The sequence below is a fragment of the Balaenoptera ricei genome, chromosome 11 (assembly GCF_028023285.1).
Source record: "Balaenoptera ricei isolate mBalRic1 chromosome 11, mBalRic1.hap2, whole genome shotgun sequence".
Classification (NCBI taxonomy): domain Eukaryota; kingdom Metazoa; phylum Chordata; class Mammalia; order Artiodactyla; family Balaenopteridae; genus Balaenoptera; species Balaenoptera ricei.
The window spans coordinates 20,797,161-20,817,020 of NC_082649.1; the positions used below are offsets into that span (position 1 = coordinate 20,797,161).

The 19,860-nt window shown below is 40.1% G+C and overlaps 1 protein-coding gene across 5 annotated transcripts in view; it reads left to right on the forward strand.

The window, feature by feature from the left end:
• The window catches only part of CARMIL1 (capping protein regulator and myosin 1 linker 1), a 319,730-nt gene that overhangs the window by 128,472 nt on the left and 171,398 nt on the right, over positions 1 to 19,860 (forward strand). For all 5 annotated transcript variants that reach the window (XM_059938045.1, XM_059938046.1, XM_059938048.1 and 2 more), the window contains 3 exons: positions 8,705 to 8,826; positions 19,164 to 19,261; positions 19,598 to 19,668. In XM_059938045.1, coding sequence (XP_059794028.1) covers positions 8,705 to 8,826; positions 19,164 to 19,261; positions 19,598 to 19,668 — 291 coding nt within the window. The remainder of the gene's footprint in view (positions 1 to 8,704; positions 8,827 to 19,163; positions 19,262 to 19,597; positions 19,669 to 19,860) is intronic.

Here is a 19,860-nt window from a genome sequence, read left to right on the forward strand (position 1 = left end):
GTATTTTCTTTTATGGATCATGCTGGTATCATATTGAATAAATCCTTGATTAACCTAAGGTCACAGATGTTCTATGTTCTATGTCTTCTAGGAGCTTTATAGCTCTAAGTTATACATTTAGGTCTATGATCCATTTTGAGGTAATTTTTGTATGTAAAGCAATATGTGGATCAGTTTGTTTTTTTTTTTTCCATTATGTATAGTATTTTTACTTGTTCAAGTACCATTTGTTTGAAAGACTGTCATTTCCCCACTGAACTGGCTTTCACTTTTGTTGGAGATCAATTGTTCACATAAATGTTGGTCTCTTTCTGGACTCTGGTCCCTTTAATCCTGTCCCTTTGGTCTATTTGTCTATCCGTATGCTGCTCTCACACTGTCTTGATTACTGTAGCTGTTATAGTTAAGACTTGAAATCAGATTGTGTTAGTCCTCTAACTTTGTTCTTTTTCAAAGTTGTTTTAGTGATTCTAGGTTCTTTGCAATTCCATATGAATTTTAGACTCAGCTCAGTTTCTACAAAAAGGCCTGCTGAGATTTTCATTGGGATTATATTAAATCTATAAATCAGTTTGGGGCGAATTGACATCTTTTTTTAATAACATCTTTATTGGAGTATAATTGCTTTACAAGAATTGACATCTTAAAAAAATGGAGTCCCTTATCCAAGAAAACTATATTCTTCCATGTATTTAGGTCTTTTAAAATTTATCTCAGTAGTATTTTGTTGTAGCTTTCAGTGTACAGGTCTTATATATCTTTAGTCAGATTTATTTCTAAGAATTTCATGTTTTTTTCGATGCTATTATAAATGGTATTGTTTTAAATTTCAATTTCCAATAGTTTCTTGCTGATAGATACAAAAACAATGGATTTTTGCATATTAATCTAGTATCCTGCCACCTCACTATACTCACCTGTTAGTTCCAGCAGCTTATTTTTTTAATAGATTTACATAGATGATTGTGTTGTTTGTGACTAAAGATTGTTTTACTTCTTCCTTTTTCAGTATTGATGCCTTTTATTTCTTTTTCTTGCCTTATTGCTGTTGGGAGACATTCCTCACGGGTCTTGCACACTCCTACATGTCTTGCTGAGTATGCCAAGAATTCAGTGCTGTGACTGCTCTTTACCCAGGTTACTTCTCAGGGTTATGTTTGCATTGAGCGGCCTTGTGGGATGATGGGATGTTCCCCTTCTGAACAAAGAGCAGGCTTGCTTACCATTTACTATGAAAATCAGATTACCTAAGCTCAACAGTTCCTTTTCCGTAAGCAACCCACTGTGTGTGCAGGCATCTCTCTGAGCCCTCCGTGTCACCCTGTGGGACTTTTGGGGAAAGGAGGAATCTAAGCAAACATGATGCTAATGCCCTTGCTGTGCCATGAATGATAAAGTCCTTTGTCTCTGACCCAGGAGTCTCTTGTCTCCTGCCAGCATTCATGAAACAGCAACAGACTAACTTACTGGCTTGTAAGTAGGGTAAAAATCAAATCTGAAACCCTGACAATTGCACTGGCTAATACCTCCAGTACAGTGCTGAATAGAGTGGTGAGAACAGATACTCTTGATTTATTTCTATCTTTGAGAGAAAGCATCATTCTTTTTCCATTAAGTGTGATTTTAGCTGTTGGGCATAGGTGCCCTTTATCTGGTTGAGGAAGTTCTCTTTTATTCCTAGTTTGCTGAAAGTTTGTTATTAGGAATTATTGTTGTATACGATTATTGTGTGCTTTTCTTTTCTTTTTTCTTTTGTTAATATGGTAAATTTTATTGATTTTTCAAATATTAAATCAACCTTTCATTCCTGAGATTAACCCCACTTGGTTATGATGTATTATTCCTTTTATATATTGTTGGATTTCATCTGTTAAAATTTCATGAAGGAACTTTGCAACTATGTTAATAAGACTTATTGGCTGTAATTCTCTCTTTCTCTCTGTCTTTTAAAATGTTTTAATCTGCTTTCTGTATTAGAGCAATCATGGGATCATGGAATGACTTGGGAATTAGTCCCCCCTCTTCAATTTTTTTAGAAAATTCTATGTAGTCTTGGTGTTAATTCTTCTTTAAATGTTTGGTTGAATTTCCAGTGAAGTCATCTGGGCCTGGAGTTCTCTCTTACGGAAGGTGTTTAACTACAAATTCAGTTTCTTTAATAGATATAGATACATTCATATGGTTTTTTCTTGAGTGAGCTTTGGTAGTTTGTGTCTCCCAAGAAATTTATACATTTCATCTCAGTTGTCAGATTTATTGGTATAAAGTTGTTCATAGTATCCACTTGTTATCCTTTAAATATCTGTAGAATATCATTCCTGATATTGATAATTTGGTTCTTCTCTGTTTTCTTTTCCGTATCAGTCTGGCTAGAGGTTTATCAATTCTTTTGATCTTCTCAAAGAACTTGCTTTTCGGTTGCATTAATTTTTCTCTATTGATTTCATTGATTATTTTCTATTTCATTGATTCTTACTCTGATCTTTTTATTTCCTTCCTTCTACTTACGTTTTTTTTGGTTTTTAAAACTCTAAAGAAAATGTGTGTGTGTGTGTGTATGTGTGTGTAGTTTGTTGATAGCATTCGTAAAAGAAATTGCCAAAATCATCACTTTGTGTTGATTGAGATTACATACAAATCCTTGGAACTTTTCCATAGTTCATCTTAGAGCAATGTTTTATCCTATGTTTATCATTCTCCAAGAACTGGAGTTTGGAAGAAAAATTACAGCACCATATATTTGCCCAAATGGGCAAACATATGCAGGAGTGAGTGATAACTCATGAATGATGACATAACCAGGGCCTTCTTGATGGTCTTAATTCAGGAATGTTTATGTTTATGATTTCGGGGTTGGGATGGGGATAGAAGGGCGCTATTGAAATGCCAGTGCCAAGGTTATATTCAGAATATGATTAGACTGTGGTATTAATTATGAGAAAGGATGTTGATATAGCAAGACTAATTTTCCCATGTGGTTGCTGGAACTGCTCTTACCACACTTGTGGTCCTGTGCCTTCAATATATCCAGCATTCAGGGGAACTGGGTGTAAAGCAATCCACCTCAGTCCCATGGAGCTGTTCTGTGGTTGTAAGTACCACAAAAATAGCTCTACAACATGACCTCAGTTTGACTTTGTCCCATGGTACGGACCTTGGAAATGAAATTACTATATAGTGAAACAGTGGTACTACTTCACAGAGGAGCTAGCAATCCAGACACTTGGAATACGAGTCACTTAGTGGTATTCAAAATTTGATGTTTCAAAATTGCCTATGGTGCTTTTTAAAAATACTGATACCTCAGCTATTGGGTGTAAGACAGGCTACAAGGATGTATTGTGCTACATGGGAAATATAGCCAATATTTTCTAATAACTGTAAATGGAGTGTAACCTTTAAAAATTGAATAAAAAAATCAAAAAGATGCTGATACATCCAGCAGCCCTACCCCACCCCCCTGCCACACACACACACACACACACACACACACACACACACACACACACTTTCTCTCTCTCTCACACACACACACTCATACACTCATGACAGTTAGGCTTCGATATGTCTGGGGTGGGCATTTGATTCTGTTGTGTCCCAAAGGTTGAATATGAATAACCTGTGTAACCTCAGGACCCTTGATGTCTCTGGTTTTGATTTTTCCTGATGTGAAATCATAAGGATGATGGTGTCTGCCCGTGGCACTTGCAGTCTAGCCTTGATTAGAACATTTTCTTCTTAATGTTCTCTGGTGTTTATTAACTTCTCTGTCATTGCTATTTTTATCATTATTTAATTACATTTGTAAATTCCAATAAAATGCCAGGGGGTATACGCATTTCATGGTATATGAGTGAGAGTGAGTGAATGTGTTATTGAGTTTGTGAAGTGTGACTTTACTATTGCTCTTTTCCTCTTTCTTGTGAAAATGGGGGAGACCTTCATCTTACTTGACAAGTCTCCTTGCCATCACACTTTCTGGTGTTCAGGTTCTCTTGCTGTCACAGTCAATAAATAGAGACCAACAGTTGTATAGTTTTATAGTTACAGAAGTTTTGGACCTTTTTTTGTACAACTGAAGTACCTGCTAAAAATTTTTTTTTAAATTATAAGTTAATTATTTGCTACGTCATAGAATGATCTTGGTAAACCACCCCTGGCTGTTTTTGTTAGAAGAAAGAAAAACACTTTACAGATCTGTTGGCTGGGGGTTAGTAAAAAGTGCTTTTCTTGGACTTCCCTGGTGACGCAGTTGTTAAGAATCCGCCTGCCAATGCAGGTGATAGTGGTTCGATCCCTGGTCTGGGAAGATCCCACGTCCCATGGAGCAGCTAAGCCCGTGCGCCACAACTACCGAGCCTGCGCTCTAGAGCCCGTGAGCCACAACTACTGAGCCCACGCACCTCAACTACTGAAGCCCCCGTGCTCTAGGGCCCACATGCTGCAACTACTGAGCCTGCGTGCTGCAGCTACTGAAGCCCACGGACCTAGAGCCCATGCTCTGCAACAAGAGAAGCCACCGCAATTAGAAGCCCACGCACCGCAACAAAGAGTAGGCCCCGCTTGCCGTAACTAGAGAAAGCCGGTGCGCAGCAACGAAGACCCAATGCAGCCAAAAAAAAAAAAAATGGTTTTCTTAAAGGTTAGTCAGGTGGCTCTACCTTAAAACAAGAGGCAGAGTGGGTTTGGAAACTTGAGTCTTAAATAGGATACTAGGGTTTATATCACTATTATTTTACATGTGTATTGGTGGTCATGAATTATGTTCTGCTAGGTGTCTAAGCAAAAATTGTTTCAAACATTCTATTTTTCCCCAGCTGAAATAGGAGGGAAAGAGATATTTGAGAGGGAGTTCTTTTTCCTGATGAAATGATTTACTGTGTTAGTCTCACCTCTATCACTTTGTTGTAATTCTTTACATTATGCAAAGGTGGTGACACATTATGCAAAGGTGGTGACATATTATGCAGGGCTGGATGAATGCTTTTATGTGAAGTTGAATTTAAAGGCCTCATTTCTTCCCACCTGCCACCTTTTCTTCTTCCCTGTCATTCTATTCAATCCTGTGCAATTAAGGATGATTAGGTGTTAAGATTAAGTGGAATTAGAATAAGCTAATTACTAATTACTCGTACCCAAACTGTGAACTGAATAGATGCACTAGATGTGAAGAAAGAAGAAGTACCTTATAGTGAAAAATATAATTACCTGTGGTGGGAATGTAGGGGGTGGGGTGTGGAACATAGATAAGGTGGTTGCATCCCAAAGTATCTGGCTTGTTAAAACATACATTCGCCCAGATAGGTGCATATAAAATATCTGAGCCTAATTGCATAAAGCAGTTTTAGTCTTAAGACACATCACTGAAGTGTCATATCAGTAAATACCTCCAAGTACAATAATGCTTGCTGCCTTTTTGGGGGGAAATATCTCTTGGACCAGCTTCTACAAGACCGGGGCAATCTTTGTCTAGACAATTTCAAAGGCAGTGCCATTAATTCCTTGAGGAATGAATGTGCTGAGAATTAGGATTAAAAAATGTTTTTTATATAGGGAGCCAACTAACTGGTACAAAGGTGGTATGTATTAAATACCTGTTAACAGATGCCTCTAGGGGTACTTACGGGGAAGTAACATTTTAAGGACTCAAATCACTGAAGTCTTTTTCTTTGATCTCATCATTTTGACAAATAAATTGGATTGCTTTTTCTTTTAACATAAACACTTTGAAAGACAGATTATTTTTTTAAAATTCAGCTAATCGTAGGACAACCTAAAGCAAATCTAAAAGCTTCTTTGTCAATCCAGTTGGCTAGTCACACATTAAGGGTAGTGTTTCCCCATATTTCTGTACAAATTAAGTAACAACAGGAGGTAAATGTGTAAGGATATTTTGATGCAGTGATCATCAAAAGGATTGAATTGTACGTGAATATTTTTGAGATCCAAGATAATAAATAGCATTTTTTTTTTAAAAGAGTGATTGAAGTCAGTTCTTTTTATTTGGAACGTGTTTATAATCAACCTATCTTCCCTTTTGTGACCTGCCCTTTTTATCAGGTTGTTTTATACTTATTTGTAGGACTAGCTATATGACCTCAGTTCAGCATTTTTGTACATCTCCAGCAGTTAATTATAGGAATGAGTCTCTGCCTAGCATGAACTTTATTACTTTGTTCCCTTTGTATAATCCTTTCCAAGTATCCTGTCTTCTTAGAAAAGCTGAAGCTTTTATAAGCACTTGATTTTTCTTTTGTTATCAGGCAAAAGGTTTTACCATTTCATTTAAATAGCTCATGATATGTCTTGTTTTTAAAACACATTTTACAAAGAAGTGACTATTGGGGTATCCTCCGGTGCTCACTGAAGGAGGTATTCTTACTTACACTAGATGCTAGGGATATGACAGACTTTGTAAGGCAAGACGAAATCTTGGTAAAAGGAGAACTCACCTGCAAATGTGGCTATTCAGTTTCCATCACTGGGGGCGGAGGGGGGGTGCAGGGCGGGGTGGTCTGTTTGAATCTGCAGTTTGGCCCTTAGAAACTTGCTTCAGTTTCTGGACGTTTCTGACAAACTAACCACCCTCTACCCAAACAGTTCTTTGAGTCTTAAGGTTAAGAGCATTATTTTAAGGAAGTGCTTCTTAAAAAGCTGGTATTGTATTAGTATATATCAGCGTGAGTACAGAAGTTCCCCCATATCTGCAGTTTCACTTTCTGTGGTTTCAGTTACCTGTGGTCAACTATGGTTGGAAAATGGAAAAATCCAGAAATAAACAATTCATAAATCTTAAATTTCATGCTGTTCTGAGTAGCGTGATGAAATCTTACGCTGTCCTGCCCCTTCCCACCCAGGACTTGAATCATCTCTTCACCCAGCGTTTCCCACCCGTTAGTCATTTAGTAGCCAGCTAGGTTATCAGATCTACTGTTGTGGTATTGCAGTGCTTGTGTTCAAGTAACCCTTATTTTACTTAATAATGGCCCCAAAGCACAAGAGTCATGACATTGGCAATTTGGAAGTGGCAAAGAGAAGTCATAAAGTGCTCCCTTTAAGAGAAAAGGTGAAAGTTCTTGACTTAATAAGGAAAGAAAAAAATTTGTATGCTGAGGATGCTAAGATCTAAGGGAAGAACGAATCTTCTATCTGTGAAATTGTGAAGCAGGAAAAAGAAATTTGTGTGAGTTTTGCTCTTGCACCTCAAATTGCCGAAGTTATGACCACAGAGTGTGATAACTGCTTAATTAAGATGAAAAAGGTATTAAAGGAAATCATCAACAAAGTGAAAAGACAGCCTACTGAATGGGAGAAAATATTTGCAAATGATATGACCGATAAGGAGTTAATATCCAACATACATAAACAGCTCACACAACTCAACATCAAAAAAACAAACAACCTGATTAAAAACTGGGCATAAGACGTGAATAGACATTTTTCCAAAGAGGAAATACAGATGGCAAAAAGGCACATGAAAAGATGCAAAACATCGTTAATCATCAGGGAAATGCAAATCAAAACAACGAGATACACCTCATACCTGACAGAATGGCTGTCATCAAAAAGAACACAAATAACAAATACTGGGAAGGATGTGGAGAAAAGAGAGACCCCGTGTACATGATTGGTGGGAATGTAAATTGGTGCAGCCCCTGTAGAAAACAGTATGGAGGTTTCTCAAAAAAACTAAAAATATAACTACCTTATGATACAGCAGTTTCAGTCCTGGATATATATCCTAAAAACCCAAAAACACTAATTTGAAAAGACACATGTACCCCAGTGTTCATAGCAGCACTATTTACATAGCCAAGATATGGAAGCAACCTAAGTATTCACCAACAGATGAATGGATAAAGATGTGGTATGTGTACACACACACACACACACACACACACACACACACACATGGGAATACTACTCAGCCATAAAAAAAATGAAATTTTGCCTTTTGCAGCAGCATGGTTGGACTTGGAGGGCATCATGCTAAGTGAAATAAATCAGACAGAGAAAGACAAATACTGTGTGATATCACTTATATGTGCAATCTCAAAAATACAACAAACTAGCAAATATAACAAAAAAGAAACAGACTCACAGATATAGAGAACAAACTAGTGGTTATCAGTGGGGAGAGGGAAGGGGAAGGGGCAATATATGAGTGGGGGATTAAGACGTACAACTATTAGGTAGAAAATAAGCTACAAGAATATATTGTATAACACAGGAAGGAATATAGCCAATATTTTATAATAATTATAAATGGAGTGTAAACTTTAAAAATTGTGAATCACTACCTTGTCTACCTGTTACTTATATAATATGTACATCAATACTTGAATTAAAAACAATGGAAAAGGCATTAAATTTATACAGTAAGATGTTTTGAGAGAGACCACATTCACATAAATTTTATTATAGTGTATTGTTATAATTGTTCTATTTTATTATTAGTTAATTGTTGTTAATCTCTTAGTGTGCCTAATTTATAAATTAAACTCTATCACAGGCATGTATGTATAGGAAAAAACAGCATATATAGGGTTCGGTACTATCCGAGGTTTCAGGCTTCCATTGGGGGTCTTAGAATGTTTCCCCACGGCTAAGGGGGGGACTGCTGTATATAGTTTACATTATTTAAAATAAAAAAATGGAAGGAATTGGACTCATTATTAAGCAGTGTCCAACCTGGTTGTTGCAGATGGTTGTGGAAACTGAGAAGTGCAGCATCTCTCTGAAGATGGCATCACCTGAGGACGTGACCGAGGTGCTGGTGCACATCGGCACCAGCCTGCGGAAGATCTTCCCTGGCTTCTCCCCGGTGTGAGTTCTCCCGCGGGAGGGTGAGGAGAGCAGAGACCTGGTCTCCCGCAAAATGAAAGCAGCCTTCCTCTTTCCCCTTCACTTGGTTCCTCTCTCATACTTTCTTCTTCTCTTAAACATTACATGTTACAACCCTCGCTCAAACCTTTGTGTTTATGTCTGAGATTTTCTATATGGCTGCTCTTTAGAGAGCTGGAGTGATGAAGGGATTTGGCAATCCTTTAACCTCTACTCCTAAGACTAAAACAGAAGCCTTTTTAATGTAACCTGAGATTTACCCTAGTGTGAATTTTACTCACAGCTATTAGCAGCATGCCAGGAGCTGCATGCTTTGAAAGGAAGGCAGTGAGTATTAATGACGAGTGAGAGTGCCTCATTTTTCCTGATTTTTTTCTGTTCAGTAAGAGGAAACTTAAAAAGCCAAAACTGAACATCAAAATTAGCCTCTTTCATTTTCCTCTCACTTTTCTGGAATACACATTAAGGATATGAGTACATTTTGTCTGTACATGCCCTCATATTTTTTTGTCAAGCATTTTAAACCAGGATTCTGTGCTTGGGTAACAGAGTTTGAACATAGGGAATGTGTAGCTTGTTGGAAAGGGGGAGTTAAATTGGCTGAGGTGGAAAGGCAGAGAGATCCTTATGTCAGAAAGCTCCCTAAAATAATAGCGCATATTCAGAATACCTTCCTGATGGAAGGAGAGGATACACAGATCGCAGGAAATCCCTGCCGAGGAGGCCATGAAACCTCACATAGAGCACAGACATGGGTAGCTGTGTGCCTTGGTTGGTGGGGGCAGGAGGGGAATTTGGGGGACTGTCGTCCTTCATGGAACGTGTCCCTCCACTGCTGCTGCCTGTAAATTAGGAGGCAAAGCAGCAGGAAAACCCGGCCTTCGTGTCTTTCAAACCTTTTTGATGAGCGGAAAGCGGCTCCTGGGGGATGGGAGCTTCCCTTCAGGCTCTTCGGCTTCAGGAGACCTGCTTGGTCCTTCTCACAGCTCTTCCCTGGTCCCTTCCCTCCCTTCACACACCACAGTGGAGGGGCTGGCCCCGTGCTTCCTGGCTGTTCAGAAAGGGCTTCCTCCTTCCTGAAGCTTAAGTCACCTTGTGCTGCTCTGAATATCCAGGTAGCTGGTTGCCGAGGGAGCTAAGTGGTCCCAGCCCCGTCCCAGTGGAGTGGAGTGGGGAGCCGGAGCTCCATCTCCGGGTCTGAGGTGTCTGAAAGGCCACCTGTCTCTCGTCTCGTGTGTGTGGAGGGGACGCGAGGGCCAGGACGGGTTGGTGGGATGAGGTGAGGCGTGGCAGTGGGGAAATACCCAGAAGCAAAACAGTCTCAGGAATGCTTTCCACGTCATCCTTAGAGCCGCCAGAGAACTGTCCGGGGTAATCACGAGTTAGCAGTAATTATACAACCCGTTTTCCTGAAACTGCATTTGAGTAATGTGACTTTGGACGCGAGGTTCCTCTTCCAGTGTCCTTCCTTTCATTCCAAATCAACACCGATGGAATAAGAAAATTATTAAGTACAGCCTTATTCAGCAAGGGCTTATAAGACCCTCAGAGTCATAGTTAGAATCTCTATTTTCTTTAAAAGGCAACTTTGTTTAATACTCTAGGAATTTGTCGGGGTCAGGGGGGAAATTATCGGTTTTATTTTTGGTTTGGATTCTCCCATTTTTTTTTTCCTGGAGAAAGTTGTGTACGAAAAGTGTTTTTCTCTTTTATCTTCCATTTAACTTCTTGTTAAAATGTTTAGGCAGCAAATATTAAACCACAAGTCTTAAATAAGCAGCTCCATTTCTAGAGAGGCAGTTACCTCTAGAGAGGTTTCTAAATTCATGACCCTCCGCCTCACCCTGATCTTCATTTCTGTCCCCCAGCTGCTTATCAGATATCCCCACAAGGATGTCCCCACGCACCTCACACTTAGTATGTCCCAAACGGAACTTCTTACTGTTTCCCCTAAAACCTCCCTGTATTGGATATTCTATCTCAGTGAGTGGCTTCTTCATTTACATAGTCTCCCAAGTGAAAAGCTGAGCTGCTTTGATTTCTTGTTCCTTACTTGCCCATCTGATTAGTTGCCAAGCTCTTTTGCTTCTGTCTTAATAGCTCTTTGGTCCTTTGTCTTTCTTCTCACTTGCCCAGTGCAGCATCTTTCTAGCTAGTTTCTCTGTCTCTAGTTCTTGCCCTTCCAACTGATCTTCCGTACTGTCGCCAGAATTATCTTTCCATAATTCACATAGTCTCTATTCCTTGCCTGAGCTCTTTAATGGCTATCCTTCCTGATAAAATCCAAACACGTAGCCTGGCATAGAAAACCACTGCCGTCTTGCCCCATAGTCCAGCCTGTTGTTGAACACATCAGCCTCTTTTATATTTTCATGCCTTTTATATAGGCTCCTAATCCTGACAGACTCCCACTCCAAAAGACTAGCCCAAATATGTGAAGAGTTTCTCATCAGTCAGGAGTTTATTTATGTTTCCATAGAACTTTGTGATTACTGCCTATACTACCACAAAGCACATCGTGTTATAATTGTTTGTTTATACATTTATACATTCAGTGAGTATTTATTGACTTTCTACTATATGCTAGGCAGAGTGCTAAGTGTTGGGGCCCAGCAGTGAATATGGTCCCTGACCACATGGAACTTACATTGGGAAGTTGCATTACTTACACTGGGAAAGAAACCCCCCAAAAAAGAAAAATGAGAAATTGTGTAAGATCAGGCTGGAAACATAGGCCCTGGTCAGTTTTTATAGAGACTCCTGGTAAAGAGTTTGGAATTTAGTAGCATTCCACTAGGAAGTCACTGTAAGCTTGTAAGTAAGGAAAGACATGGTTCCTTATATATTTTATGGAAATTATTTTTGCTTCTAGATAGAGTGGGTTGCGAAGGGGAAAGAGTAGAAGTAGAAAGCTAATTTGGAAATTATCAAAGCTAAGCTAATTTGAAAGCTAATAGCTAAAGGTAATGCTATTAGAGATAAAGATGAGAGCGACAGTAGATTTATTAAGATTTATTTTGGATATAAGACATGATGATGGATTAGGTAGATAGGTGACAGCAGTGAGGAAAGGGAAGAACCAAGGATGGCTCTTAGGTTTCTGGTTTAATAACTTAGTGACTGACACTACTTTTCAGTGAGGTGAAGAGGGCCTAGAGTAGGGTGGGGCAAGTTTTTTTTGGGGAAAAATTACCAACCATTTTGTTGTACGCATGCATAATGTGAAATCTGGGGCATCTAGGTGGGGAAATCAGATAGGCAGTTAGATATGCTTGGAGGAGAGGTCCAAGTCTGGAGATGTTGCAAATGTGAGAGTCATTAGTGTAGAGAGGGTCTTGAATTCATGACTGTTGATAAGATCACCTGGAGAGAGATGTGGACCTAGAAGAGAAAATGTCCCAACGTTTAGAGGTCAAGCAAAAGAGGAAGAACCACAAAGGGAGCTGGGTTACTCTAGTAGAAAACCAGATTTTTTGGTGGATTCCAGTGGGAAAGCAGAGCCTGGGAGAATTTTCCGGAGGAAGGAGTGGGTGATTGCAGGATGCTACTGGGCATTGAATAAGCCAAGGGCAGAGAGGTGTCCAGTGGGCTGGCACCATGAAGGGCACAGACGACCTTGACCAGAGCAGTTCACGTGTTCTGATGGGGAGAGGCAGACTGCCGTGGCTGTAGGATGAACTCAGACGTGAGAATGTGGATGTGGTATGTGTAGAAAACTAAGTAGAGAAGTTTAGCTATGACGGGTATGAGGAATTGCAGGGAACTTCTGTTTGGTACTCAGAATGGGAGATATTAAAGTATATGACTGTAACAAGGGGAATGATCTAGTAGAAAGAGATTGTTGCTGGAGACATTGGTAATAAACCAGCAATATCCTTGAGAAGGTAAGAGGGGTACAGATCACAAGACACACCTGACCTTCCTTCTAGCCTGGGCGCTGCTTGAGCAAAGGCCACATTTCTTTCTTAATCTTTAGTCCCTAGCCCTTGGCACATAGTAGATAGTCACCGAGGTTTTGGATGAGCACATACATTTCGTGCTTCCTCTTTGCCTAGTACATTGTTGGGAGAGGTGCCCTGGGAGTGTATAGAACTTACAAGATGGTAGCTCTGCCCTCAAACCATGGACTCTTGAACTGAAAGTGATTGGGTGTAAGTGGGCGGTGAGTGAGTGGAGGCTGGCTGTGCAGAGGAGATCTACCTGGAAAGGATGGAGAGAATTTATAGGAAAGGGTAGGGAAAGGAGAGGCGGTTCAAATGAATATACCAACGTGGAAGACGGTATAGATTATAATTTAGAAAATGACTGGGCAGAGAATTTAAATAAATGTACTTGACTTCCATTTTGCTTTCTTACCCAACATGCACAGTTAGCTTGTCAAAATAAACTCTTAATATTTTGTGACTTGCATGTTCTGCCTTTACTCGTGAAGTTCCTTAGATTGTATTACATGAGGTTGGCCGGGGAAATGTATAATTCTATTGGTGTTGGTTATTGGGACAAGAGAGTGGAAGAAGGAGGTAATCATACCCTTTCTTGTACGTTCCTAGTAGTCAACGCTGTCAGGAAGGGAAATAGATCCTTTATGTAAATAATATAGAACACGCAAAAGAAAATAGGTCCCCGGTAATGTCATACGACCTACTCATAGTAAGTTGGAGAATATGATACTGTATTTGGAATTCTCAAGCCTTGTTTGAGTCATTTGTCCCATCAAATGTATTACCTGAGCCCATCGTGGGGCCCTTGGGTCCTTAGCCCTCACCTCCTTCCTTACTCAGGTAGAGCATGATCATCGGGGAAAAGTCTGATGAGCAGATACCAGAAACTGGGTGAATCAGGAGGACAAACACAGCCAGGGCCTCAGTTAACATAATACGTTCTTGAATAACCTAAGGTTGGCTGTATATATTATAAATGAAATGATAACCTGCCAGGACCTGAATTTCTGGTTTTAAATATAATTTTGAAATAACATCCATGATCAAAATCAAATATATAAAAATAGTATATATATCTATGAAATATAACCAATCCCCTTGACTATGGTCAAGAGAATGCTGGTAGGAAAAAAAAAAATGAAGAATTTTAATTAAAATTAAGTTTTTACGCCTAGAATCTTCACCTCCCTGCTACATGTATGTGTTAGGATGTTTCTCTCTCCCTCTCTTCCCTCACAGAGTGCCATTTCCCTGCCCCCCTCCCCTCATTAAATAAGGAAAGTTTATTTTAAAATACAGAGAAAATGTAAAGATTCAAGAAGAAAATTTAAATTTAAAAATCAAATCACCATTAGCATTGTTTTGTCAACGTTCTCATCTTTGCTGTGTGATGATCACTATCGCTGGAGGCCTCATCTCTAAGGCAGTGATATTGGGAGGAAACTAGGGAAATATTTGTAGCCTAAGTGTTGTTTAATCCGTTTCACAGAGATGTCTGTAATGGCAGTTCCCTTCAGGAAGCTGTTTTGTGTTATGGCCTTTAGCTTTTCTAATACCAAGAACCCTGGCTGTTTTCCAAAACCAAGCTAGATTTTTTTTTTTTTAATATTAAGTCATTAGGGCGAGTTAGAACTAATTTAGAAAATGCTTACTAGAGAACGTAGATGAGTGAAATGTTTCCTGCCATCTAAGAGTTTATTGTCTAAAGGTAGTGTAAGAAAGTTCCACAAACAATATCATGAAGAGAGTGAAACATCCTCAGATTTCAGAGAAGGGAAAGTTCCATGTAACTTGGGATGTCAAGAAAATAATGTTTGATTTGTGTCTGTTTTCCTCTTTGTTTTGAGAGGTGGGCTTTTGTTGGGGGTGAGCTCCAGGGAAAGTTCTGTGGGGTAAGTGGCAGAGGTTGGAGGCTGGAGGCAGAGGCGAGGGCAGGTGCAGCTGTAACTTAACTTGCCTTAGGAGGACAGCAGCCAGCCTAAAGCAGTTAGAATTGGGAGCCTGCAGATTTCACTGTGAGACAAAGGTAAGGCACACCTGGAGAGGGCCTGAATAAAAGCCTCTGGGATAGGCAGTAGGGAGCTAGTGAAGGCTTTTGAACTTTAGAATGAAATGACAGCTACACTTAAGGGAGAGTCAGTCTTGTAGCACTGATTTATGAACCTGGGGGAAGAGAGCCTTGAGGTGGAACTGGAAGGTGTCAGATTGTCTCGTTACTTTAGGGGGCGAGACTCTTGGCAAATTAATGCACTTCTCAATGCCTCAGTGTCCTCCTCTGTAAAATGGGAATAATGATACTCATGCAGTTTTGTGAGGATTAAATTAACTCGTGCTGACTGCTTAACAAGTGCTCCACAAGTCTTAGCTGTGTAGCCCATTGCTGTTCTTACCCAGAGGCCCTGGAATGAAAGCCTCCACTGTTGGAAAGGAAATGGGTGACATCCGTAGGGAATTTCTTTGATGTTTATGATTTTTTATTATTATTATATGTTTCTATGTAAGTTGGTTGCATTTCTCTACTTTGATTCTTGTTAAATGTGGCTCATAACACCGTTTTAGGTGACAGAACAGTAACCTTCTAACATGATTTTCTTCTAGGCTTTCATCATATTGGATTATTCTTTCACGTATGTGACAATTTGAAAGTTGGCTGGGTATTAGTGTCGGTATGCTAGGACAATGCGTCTTTACTACCATGATAGAAATGGAATTGCAAATCCCTTTTCAAGTCGAAAGCCGGTTAAGTATGAAAAGGTGAGGTTATTATAAGTGAAGAGAAGCGGCAAAATAGAAGTTTATGGTTAAACAACAGAAAGGTGCTTTACAGGCTGCGGCAGTTTCTATACTTTTCTAAAGCAGTAGGTAGCATTGTGTGGTGTGGTTTACGTCAATAAAACATGTCCACTTCTGGAGACAACTGCCATATGGTATAGGATCAGCACTGGAATTGAATTTTTGATAAACCAATTAATTTACCTGGATTAAAATAATTTGCAGATTTTTTTCCCGTGTCAACGATTTAAGCATGAGATTTGCATAGAGAGCGGGCATGCTTGTCACCGAGTTCACTGTTCTTACCACATAGAACTATTTTCTGAGTCTTGTGTAAATGAAATGCACATAATGTAAATGTAGTTGGTTCAGCTGTATAGTGCCGCCCGTTAGTGAGTGACAGGATGTACATATCTGTTTGCTAGGATTTTGGTTTACCTCTTAGGGCACTTATTCTGACAGCAACTCCTTTGTCTGTCTGTCTGTGTCTGACACACACGCGCTCTTTTTGTGTGTGTATGTGTGAGCGGGTGCCCTGTGGTGCATACACAGATGGCTCTTTGCTGTTATTTAGCTACAGGCAGAACTCATGTGGGGTAGATTTTTCTTTTCCTCGTTGTCTCTGTCTAGCGTTAGAATACGTAAGAAACAGTTGCCGCCTTCTGGAAGTTTAGTTCATATGACTTTACCTCTTAGGTAAATAAATGCACTTGTTTCATCTTTAGTTCCTGATACCTGATTTTTTTTCCTTCCTGAAAAAAGAAAGATGAAAACTGTTACAGAAGGGGAGCTACTTGGAAAAGCTCAGACTGATACTTTTGAAGGGTGGTTTGAAGTTTAGGGAAAATGCCAGGTGTAGCCTCCTCACAGCAGGGCCCTGTTCACATGGATGTCTACACTAGCCGCTTCCCTCACTCTCCAGATCATTTCCTCCTACTTCTGAGTGTGACTGTCCAGTGCTGTTTTTGGAGTAAAATTAGGCTCTGGTTTCTGAACCTGCCATAAGGATTAGTTTATTTCTCCCTATAATCCTAGATAGCCACCTTCCTATTCTTAATCCTACCAGCTTCCTGCCTTACTTTCTGTCTGTTTTGGACTAGCTCAACTTCATCCTGTGTGTTATTGAAACAACATGCCCTACAGTTCAGCTGAAATAAAGCAAGAATTTTAGAAGAGAAATGTGATCTCAGATGAAGTCAGACATAAATCCAGCTTGGTGTGTCCAAGGTTTACTTAATTCATCTGTGGAAATGCATCTGCTTCCAACCACTCTGCTCCTTCTTTACATAATATCCGGCTTCGCTGTCTTGTAGCCAGAAAATAGTGCCACTGCGATACCAGAATGATGGTATTGAACCACGATGAACCATGCCGATTTGCCAGATTCTGTAATATCACTTTCATTATGAACATCTTCTTTAACCCACAGTTGTCCCCAAATTAAGAACTTTTAGAATAATGAGAGTTAATCATATGTGTGTTCAGGTAAAATAGAGAAAAATCATGCTGCATTTGTAGATGTCATGCATTTACACAAGAATTTGAAGGGATCACTGATATTTGACATCAATTGGTGATATCTGCTTATGCTTCAGTCAAAAAAATTATAAAGAAGTAGGAGTATTTTTCAATGCTAGCAGAATGCTTGTATTTAAATGCTTGGGTATGTATTTGAAGTTTTTTCTAGGAGTAGAACAGGCCAACCAGGCAACTTGTCAGGCTCTAGCACATTTTATCTGGAATATTCATCCAATCAGAAAGTGGAAATAATTGGGACCATTCTCTTCTAATACTCTACAAGGTGATTGAAATTCATAAGGATGAGCATTATACACATAGCCAAAGTGCTTTAAATCATTAAAGAAAGATTAAAATGATGTTCAGTATGACTTAGTATGTTTATTTCACCACTTTGCACCCCGGGCCTGTCATGGTCCTGGGTGATTTCAACCTGCCAGCAGCCTTCCTCACAGCCCCTGACCTCTTCCCCTCCACCCCGCTTTACGCTTGATGGCCACACCCTAGACCTTGTCATCTCCTGGAACGGCTTCTCCTGGGGTGAAATCATCATTTAGTCATCTCTCTCGGACCACAGCCTCTAGTCTTTCACTTTCTCTCCCTTGGCGGTACCCGTACTTGGACTTATGGCGGGGCCTCCAGGCCACGGATCCCTTGGCTTTCCCCTTCTTTCCATCTCCTTCCTGCCTTCCCTTCCTCTCCTGACCGCCAAGCCCCGTGGTGTCCATCACTTCAGTGGGGCTCTGTCAGTATCCTCCACTCCTTCTGTCCCCACTGCTTTTCTGGCTCGCCTGCCTGGAAAGTCTGCATCCCTGCAGCAAGCCAACTGCCCTTTCTCCACACACATTTGGGCTGCTGGGAGCTGCAGGAGAAGATCACACAGCTGTTCAGCTTGGTGCCACCAACAATGCATGACCTTCACTCTCACTGGGCTCTTAACAGTCCCGGGAAGTTCTTTTTAATTTCTCAAGCTATTTTATCTCTTTATTTCCCAAGTTTGCCGCAGGCTTATCCCCCACCCCTGTAGATGTTTGTTTACAGTGCTATCTGATCATCTCATACTCCCTGTGTAGCCTTTCTGTGGCTCCTCGTTGCCCTGAGAATAAAATCCCAACCCCTTCCTTTGACCTCTGAGGCTCACTGTGACCTGGTTCCCACTTAGCTCCTAGATTCCTCTGTCATCCCCTCCCTACTACACGTTATTTGCTAACTGATTTGAACTGTGTTCAGTCTCTGGAAAGCACAGGCTCCGTAGGAGGTGTAGTCCAGGGGAAGAGAGAGTAAAAGGGACAGCTCTTCCAATATGAAATGCCCAGTTTCTTGATGGACATTTGTACTGTTTGTACTATGGAAGGACAGAAGAGGAGATTTGTACTTTAATTCCTTGAAAATTAGTAATTTATATTTAGTGTACACATAATCTAGTAAATTATTATTAGATAAATTAGATAATTTATTAAGTGCAACACACCATTTTCTAACTATTCTAATAAAATCTAATGTTGTGAAAGAACTAAACACGGAGAATATTTATATTGTTAGATACCTTTAGCTACAAATGGGCGTTAAATAAAGGGCTTTATTATTAAGTTCCTATAGCTCTCCAGCTCCTGGTACTCAAAAAATGAAATTATATTTACCAAAATTGAAGTGATACCCATCTTTTTTTTTTTTTTTTTGGCTGCGTCGGGTCTTAGTTGCGGCACACGGGATCTTCGTTGAGGCATGCGGGATCTTTTGTTGCAGCGCCTGGGCTTCTCTCTAGTTGTGGTGTGCGGGTTCCAGAGCACATGGGCTCTGTAGTTTGCGGCACGCGGGCTCTCTAGTTGAGGTGTGTGAGCTCAGTAGTTGCGGCGCACAGGCTTAGTTGCCCCGCGGCATGTGGGATCTTAGTTCCCCGACCAGGGATGGAAGCCGCATCCCCTGCATTGGAAGGCGGATTCTTTACCACTGGACCACCAGGGAAGTCTCGAAACCCATCTTTGTTTTAAAAAAAAAAAAAAAATGGTGTATCACAAAATAGATTTCTGAGTGCACTTCAGAAAACTTGATTTTTGAAATGTATCGTTGTTTTTGTTGATCTTACAGGAGAATCATGAAAAAAGTCTGCGTGGAGCCATCTGAGCGATTGGCCAGTCTCCAGGCTCTGTGGGACAGCCAGACTGTGGCCGAGCAGGGCCCCTGTGGTGAGCATGCATTTTAAAACCAAAAAATAAATGGCTGGATGGCTGCCGTTTTGCCAGGAAGCTAAGTCTATTCCTAGTGTGCTACTGTAAAGGTACAATTACTTTTAAGGTGTAATTAGCACTGCACAGACTTTAGATTGGTGGACAAACATCCTATATTTAAGCTATATTGCATCCGGCTATGTACTTACTGTAGAACAGGGGGGAGAATCTTTGCTGTTTTCCCAAAAGGAGAGAATAATCAGCATTGTGAACATCGGCCATATTTAAGCTTTTAAATTTTAACTTAAAAAACATTTAGTCGAAAACCTGTCACATTTCTATTGTATAATTCAGGTGGATTTTCTCAGATGTATGCCTGTGTTTGTGACTGGCTTGGATTTTCATACAGGGAAGAAGTACAATGGGTAAGTGTATCTGTATGCATGCACACACACACTTTCTCACACACACACACCTGGAGAATATTCCAGTATTTGACTGGCTTATTTCTCTGTCTCTCTCTTTTTGCCCCCACCATTCATTGCTTGCTTAAAATCTTCCTTCCTCAGATTACATAAAAATCTGCCTGTGTCATTGTCTGATTTTCTTTGCATCTC